Source organism: Coffea arabica, chromosome 10e, assembly GCF_036785885.1.
Source record: "Coffea arabica cultivar ET-39 chromosome 10e, Coffea Arabica ET-39 HiFi, whole genome shotgun sequence".
Lineage (NCBI taxonomy): Eukaryota > Viridiplantae > Streptophyta > Magnoliopsida > Gentianales > Rubiaceae > Coffea > Coffea arabica.
This window is the reverse complement of record NC_092328.1, coordinates 43,232,527-43,240,230: the sequence shown is the minus strand read 5'-3', so window position 1 is coordinate 43,240,230 and position 7,704 is coordinate 43,232,527. Positions and strand designations below refer to the sequence as shown.

At 37.1% G+C, this 7,704-nt stretch overlaps 1 protein-coding gene across 1 annotated transcript; it reads left to right on the top strand.

Moving 5' to 3' along the window:
* Positions 1 to 1,557: 1,557 nt before the first annotated feature.
* Positions 1,558 to 7,483, top strand: LOC113711795 (putative ABC transporter C family member 15). The gene is made up of 10 exons (XM_027234998.2): positions 1,558 to 2,128; positions 2,226 to 3,655; positions 3,766 to 3,852; positions 3,939 to 4,541; positions 4,635 to 4,799; positions 4,938 to 5,232; positions 5,500 to 6,020; positions 6,106 to 6,169; positions 6,348 to 6,587; positions 6,955 to 7,483. The coding sequence occupies exons 1-10, from the start codon at positions 1,765 to 1,767 to the stop codon at positions 7,050 to 7,052; spliced, it is 3,867 nt and encodes a 1,288-aa protein (XP_027090799.2). The 5' UTR covers positions 1,558 to 1,764; the 3' UTR covers positions 7,053 to 7,483.
* Positions 7,484 to 7,704: the final 221 nt, after the last annotated feature.

Sequence of the window (7,704 nt, the reverse complement as noted above, 5' to 3'; positions counted from 1 at the left end):
TAGTTATAGCTCAATGGACATCTGCGCGTATCATCAATCATTAGATTTACTAATCAATTTTTTCAAACCCAAATATCAGGTTGAGCAATGAAATTTAAAATTAAAAAAATTCCAGATTTGACGGATCTAAATGAAAAAACTCCAGTATAACAAAGAAATGAACAAAAAGACTAAAATGACTCACACTAAAATATCTTTGAAGAGAAGAAAACTTTCATTAGCACAGTCTTATGAGAGACTTCAAACAATCCCTTATAAAGACTTACACTTGACATGGTTTAATCATCACATTAGTGCGGAACAGGGTTTAATCATCATTCAAGTTTTATAATTGCATATAAACTCCTTACGTAGTCCAACATTGGACATGGTTTAATTATCAAATTAGTACGAGGACACGGTTTAAGCATCATCCAAGTTTTGTAATTTGCATATATACTACTTACACAGTCTAACATTTTTTTTCTTGATGGAAAACACAAAACCAATGTTATTAATGTGCTAATTGGAAATCGTGTGGTACAATTTGTTTGATAGATTTAGCGTGAATTGCTAAAATATGCGCAACTTTATCCCCAGAATCCATTGAACATCAACATGAATTTGTTCTAACAAAACCAATCGCACATATTCAATGATAAGACCTAAATTAGAGAGAATATCATCATCATGCAGCTGCAAAAGTTAAGTAACTGTTTCGGCATCACCGCCAAGAATAAAGCTTGGGATCAGAAGGTTTCGAGATAGCTCTTGCAGCATATGCTTCAGCCAATCCCGCGTTCACCAAACCTTCAAATTCCTTAATTAAGCCAGCAATGAGATTCCCTTCATGATCACGAATGGCGACACCAATGTCGAACACTTTGTTGAGTGCAGAATCAGAGGCATCAAAGTTAACTTTAAACTGCTGGGAAGAACATTGGACGTGGTTTAATTATCAAATGAGTATGAGGACATGGTTTAATCATCATCCAAGTTTTGTAATTTGCCAAAGGAAAATATGAAAGTTAAGTATGATATTTTTATTTTATCTCCTTATGCCTAGATTTTAGATATCTCCACACATAATATTTAGAAAAATCTTTAAAAATCTTAGGCTATTTAAAATTAAAATAGAATTTTTTTTAATGGATGCCCAATAGACACTTATTAGCACAACCAGATAAAATTTAACTTACTATGTTAATACACAGAATCGCAATTAATACACCTTCTGCATTTAGATGCTTTTTTAAATTAATTACAATTTTCTAGAAAAATAACCTTTGATTTGCCAAAGACAATGCATCGCCAGAATCTTTAATTTGCCAAAGACAGGAAAGAACATAATATGAATTACCATTAAAAGTACAGAGTACAATTAGGAATCATCTAAAACTTGCCATACTTCTTGGATGACTATATATTGCCTTTAAATTTTCTTATTTTCCAAAACAGGAAAAAACGAAAAATAAAGTACAATTAGGAATCATCTAAAACTTTCCATACTTCTTGGATGACTATATATTGCCTTTAAACTTTCTTATTTCCCAAACAGAAAAATAAAAAGCAAGTACTATATAATAAGCCTAAAGCCCCATAGGAAGCGTAACACCTCTTGATAAATTAATCTCACTTTTCTTTGCCCTTCCTTAATCTTCCTTACTCTTGTTTCCAGGACTAGTTGGCTTGGAACTTCTCTCATGTCTTTATTATTCTGAAAAAAATATAAAAAGAAATTGAAGACATGCATGGGGAATTCTTAGTATCTTTTTGTAGTTTGCCATGATGAAAATTGTATTTCCAAAGATTTTGTCCTGCTTTAATGCCCTTTTGAGCAGAAATTCCAGAGAGCAGTGCAATGATAACGAAGAACCGTTTCTTAAATCTGCAGACGAAGATGCATTCTCTACTGCTGGAATTTGGAGCAAACTTGGATTCCTCTGGCTTAATCCATTGTTCAAGAAAGGGCATCTTAAAAGACTTGAGTTTCAGCATGTTCCTACCATCCCACAATCAGAGGCCGCTGCTGAAGCTTTTTCTTCACTGGAGGAGTCTCTTGGTAAACAGAACCCCAACAAAACCTCGTTGTGGAAAGCCATACTCCATACTCTCTGGAGACCTCTTGCTCTGAATGCTATTTTTGCCGGTATAACTACTATAGCAAAAATCTTCATTCAACCTTACCATGAAATTGAACTTTAGTTTGCTAACTTGCCTGTGTGATCATTGTAATATGTTTCTAGGTGCCAACACAATTTCTTCGTATATCGGCCCCTTGCTGATCACAAGCTTCGTAAAGTTTCTATCAGAAAAGGATGATGCTTCGGAAAACTGGCACCAGGGTTTGGTTATAGCATTGATCTTCTTTTCTGCAAAAACAGTGGAATCAATGTCCCAACGGCAGTGGTATTTCGGTGCTCATCGAATTGTAATTAGACTCAGGGCAGCTCTTATGGTGCTGATATACAAAAAATCTTTGTCAGTCAAGTATGTTGGAATGAGCACTGGGAAAATCATTAACTTGATCGACGGAGATGTTGAAAGGGTTGGAGATTTATGTTGGCACATTCATGAGATTTGGTTGCTCCCAGTTCAAGTTACTTTGGCCTTGGTAATCTTGTACTGGAATCTTGGTGCTGTTCCTTCTTTTGCTGCACTTTTAACCACGATTCTTGTGATGTTGAGCAACACTCCCCTGGCTAAAGTGCAAAAGCAGTTTCATACCAAGATCATGGAGGCCAAAGACTCAAGAATCAGAGCCACTTCAGAGACATTGAAGAGCATGAGAGTCTTGAAGCTTCAATCTTGGGAGTCAACTTTTTTGGAAAGGCTGCTTCAACTCAGAGGAATTGAGAGAAGTTGGGTAAAGAAGTACTTATATACATGTTCAGCAGTTGCTTTTCTCTTCTGGGCATCGCCAACTTTGATTTCAGTTGTCACATTTGGGGTATGCATCATTTTAAAGGCACCATTAACATCAAACACGGTTCTTTCAGCTCTTGCAACTTTCCGGATTCTACAAGATCCTATCTACAATCTACCAGAGCTTGTCTCTATGTCTGCTCAAGCAAAAGTATCTGTTGACCGGATACAGAACTTCATCACAGCAGAGGATGATGAAAACTTGCCAATAGGTGATCCTGCTCCTAATTCATCAGGAGTAGCAGTTAAAATTGAAGCTGCAGAATATGCATGGGGAACAGATGATGCAAAGAAGGCCACGATCACGATCACTGATAAAATAAGAATCATGAAAGGTCACACAGTGGTTATTTGTGGTTCTGTTGGATCTGGTAAATCAAGCTTACTCTTCAGTATACTTGGAGAGATTCCTAGGATTTCTGGTGCAAGTGTTAAGACTTGTGGAACAAAAGCTTTTGTGCCGCAAAGTGCTTGGATTCAAACGGGAACCATCCAGGATAATGTTTTGTTCGGCAAGGAAATGGATAGAGATTTTTACGAGGAAGTTGTGAGAGCATGTGCTTTGAACAAAGATTTTGAGATATGGCTTGATGGAGATTTGAGCAGAGTGGGGGAAAGAGGAATTAATCTCAGCGGAGGACAAAAGCAGAGGATTCAATTGGCAAGAGCAATTTACAGTGACACCGATATAGTTTTACTTGATGATCCACTCAGTGCTGTTGATGTGCATACTGGAACTCACATATTCAAGGCAAGAAAAAGTCTTCTAAATAATTGACTACCATTCAGTTGGCTCTAACTTTTTCTTTTCTGCTTGCAAAGTTAAATAGATCTGGTTTAAACTATTCAATTGTTTAACAGGAATGTATAGAGAAACTCTTGGCTACTAAGACTGTAATTTATGTCACTCATCAGTTGGAATTTTTGGATGCTGCTGACCTTGTTCTGGTAAGTTAACAGTTAGTTCAATGAGGTCTAAGGTTTATGCAAATTCAATAACTATTTCTTACTTTATATGCATAATCTGGATACAGGTGATGAAAGATGGAAAAATTGTACAATCAGGAAATTATCATGATTTAATTGCTGATCCTGACAGTGAACTTAGTAGACAAATCGCAGCTCACACAAAAACTCTGGATGAAGTAACCACAGTCCAACAGTTTAATCGATCACCCAAGGACAACCATCAGGACAATCAAAATGAAATTACCGGAAAAAAGTTTAAAGACTTCAATATGAATTCCAGGCTTTTGGAGAAGAATCAGCAAGAAGAAGCAAAATATGGCCGGGTTAAATGGCATGTTTACTCAACATTTATCACCTCCGGATACAAAGGAATGCTGGTTCCTATTATCCTTCTGTGTCATATCCTCTTCTATGGATTGCAGATAGGAAGCAATTACTGGATTGCTTGGGCAACAGGGGAAGAAGGCAGGGTCAGCAGTGTGCGATTGATTGGAATATTTGCTTTGTTGTCTGCTGGAAGTTCCCTCTTTATTTTGGGCAGGGCAATTTTGCTGTCAACCGCTGCAATTGAAACTTCTCAGCGCCTTTTCCTTGGAATGATAACTTCCATTTTTCGTGCGCCATTGTCATTCTTTGACTCTACACCTTCAAGCAGAATTCTTAGCCGGGTTAGAAACTTTTTAACTATTGAAGTTCATTTGTTACTATTTCCTCAATATTTGCACTTTCAGCTAAAAATCATTCCGAAAATGTTTCATTAGTCTTCAACAGATCAAAGCACTGTGGACACGGATCTTCCCTACAGAGTAGCTGGATTAGCCTTTGCTCTTATCCAGCTATTGAGTGTTATTGTCCTTATGTCCCATGTTGCATGGCAAGTCATTTTCCCGTTCCTCATTATTCTTGCCATTTCGATATGGTATCAGGTAAATAAATTTCTCTTCCAGATTCCAGAACTTGTTGCATAGAAGTGATAGTACGAATATGACAAAGTTCTATACTATCAATGTATAATATATGTTCACCAAAATGTGATTTGTGAAGTGCCAATGCTTTTCTTGCAGGATTACTACATTAGTACAGCTAGAGAACTAGCGAGGATGGTTGGCATTCAGAAAGCTCCAATCCTCCATCACTTGTCAGAATCTGTTGCTGGGGCTGCGACAATTCGCTGCTTCAATCAGGAGGATCGCTTTTTAAAAAAGAATTTAGATCTCATTGATAATTATTCTCGTGTTGCCTTTTACAACTCTGCAACAATGGAATGGCTCAGTATCAGGATAAACTTCCTCTTCAATCTTGTTTTCTTCCTTCTCCTCCTCATTTTGGTGAACCTTCCACGGTCTGCAATTGACCCAAGTAAGTGTTTCCTTTCCATTAATTTGCGTCTAGTTGGCTGATAAATATAAAACCATTTAGATTAAACAACTACGAGAGGGAAATTACTAATCCAAGACAAATTTGCAGGCACACTTTTGTTCTAGTATTCTTAAAAATATTTCTTCCTGATTCTACCTTAAGACGGGATGATTCCCCTTCGATGAGTAGAGGAAACTGTTGAAACCTGACCTTGACTTTTGGTTTCTTGTACCAATTCCTAATCCCAATTATCTCTGGCGGTAACAGGTTTGGCAGGACTCGCAGCCACCTATGGTTTAAGTTTAAATGTACTCCAAGCTTGGGTAATATGGAACCTCTGCAATGTTGAGAACAAAATGATATGTGTAGAGAGAATTCTTCAATTCACTAACATTCCCAGTGAAGCTCCCTTAGTGATTGAAGATTGCAGACCACAACCTGCATGGCCGCTCCATGGAAAAATTGAAATTGAAAATCTCCATGTTCAATACAGTCCTTCTCTTCCAAAGGTTCTTAAAGGAATCAACTGCACTTTTCCTGCTGAAAAGAAAATTGGAATTGTCGGAAGAACCGGAAGTGGAAAGTCCACTTTGATCCAAGCTCTATTCAGGGTGGTGGAGCCTTCAGATGGGAGGATTATGATAGATGGCCTTGATATCTGTAAGATTGGTTTACAGGATTTGAGATCCAAATTGAGTATAATCCCACAAGATCCAACTTTGTTCCAAGGTACCATAAGGAGCAATGTCGATCCATTACAGCAGTATCCGGATCATGACATCTGGGAGGTAAGTTGAAAAGTTGTGATTCATTTTTACAATCTGGAACCATATATGTGGAAAATAATCATCACAGGATAAGCTGATCCATCAGGTTTTGCGCAAATGCCATCTAGCAGAGATAGTAATGCTGGATCAAAGGCTTCTTGATGCACCAGGTCTGCTTCCAATAAATGATTTAACTGCTTGGGATGAATAAACTTTCTCTGTAATCCATCATCCTCACCTAAAAAAGGAATGTACACACTCAAAAAAGGAAATGGAAAGAATCAAAACATCTAGCCACATTTCAATACTATTTTGCTCGATTGATTTATATCTAGTCACCTGAAACAGTTGCAGAAAGTGGAGAAAACTGGAGTGTAGGGCAAAGGCAGCTCGTTTGCCTGGCTAGGGCATTGTTACAGAAGAGGAGAGTACTAGTACTGGATGAGGCAACATCTTCAGTGGATACTAGGACTGATAATGTGATCCAGAAGACGATAAGAGAAGAAACAAGTCAATGCACAGTACTAACTGTGGCTCATCGAATACCCACAGTTATTGACAATGACATTGTTTTGGTTCTTGGGGAAGGTAAGCATATTGAAGAAAATAAAGCCAGAGCCAAAATTTACAAGCAAACTTCAGCTGAACAAACTAGATCATGCACCTTCATATGCATTTAAGGCAAAGGTCCAAAATATGGTTGACTTTAGTCAGATTGAGCAGGAAAGTCACTTTATATAACTAAATTGTCTCGAAGATTTCTTGCGGTCTAGCCATGTTTTTGTAACACACATCACTGAGTCACAGTTCATTGAAGCATGATGCAACAGGCACAATTTTTCAAATGGAAGAAAGTGAAGTGAACTAAACCATGACTAATATCTCTCCAATTGCATTGTGCATATATGAAGATTTGCTTTGAATTTCCTCATTATGGTCATCTTTGTTGATGCAGGAAAAATTGTTGAGTACGACACTCCAGCACGGTTGTTTGACAATAAATATTCAGCATTTTCAGAGTTGGTCACAGAATTTTTGAGAAGATCATCCTGAGTGACTTCACCTTTCAAACAATAGGGATGCATGTATTAAGAAATCAATTACTCCACTTTGTTGCTCTAGTTTGCTTTTTTGTCAAAAAAATAAGAAAAAGGAAAAGCTCTAGTAGCTGTACAGGAAAGGGGGGTTGAGTTACTCTGGTTATCTAAAACAGACATGGCACAGGCATACAACATCAAGACCAAGTGCCAAAGCAAGAAGCAGTTCAGAGAATCAGAGGACACAACACTAGAGAAAAAATATTAGTAAATCATATATAGCTGTTTTCTTCAAAATTAGATCTTTTTCCTTATAAAAAAATTAGTATGTTTAATCTATATTGGTTATTAAATCACAATTTACAACTCAGTTAAAGTAGTTAGGCTTGGTTGGATGGATGCTTATTCAGACAGATGCAAAGAAGCCATACTGGTTATTACATCAAATATTTATCAAGAACTGTGTTTGTAAATGCTGAAGACTGTTACCAATATTAGAACTTGAATGAACTCGAAAAACTCGAAAGTGACTACTTCGGGATGCTACTTGAGTACCCTAATCAGATACTGCTTCAAAAAATCGATCTTTTTTTTTTCTTTTTTGTTTCTATTAATTTTTTCGTTGCTTTCAGGACAAATTAGGCATCAAACTGCCAGCATAGAGGAAG

Bases quoted from the DNA above. Each gene is read 5' to 3' on its own strand.
- LOC113711795 (XM_027234998.2), top strand. From the start codon at position 1,765: ATGATGAAAATTGTATTTCCAAAGATTTTGTCCTGCTTTAATGCCCTT. The intron at 2,129-2,225 runs GTATAACTACTA...ATATGTTTCTAG, and splicing joins TCTGAATGCTATTTTTGCCG to GTGCCAACACAATTTCTTCG. The intron at 3,853-3,938 runs GTAAGTTAACAG...ATCTGGATACAG, and splicing joins ATGCTGCTGACCTTGTTCTG to GTGATGAAAGATGGAAAAAT.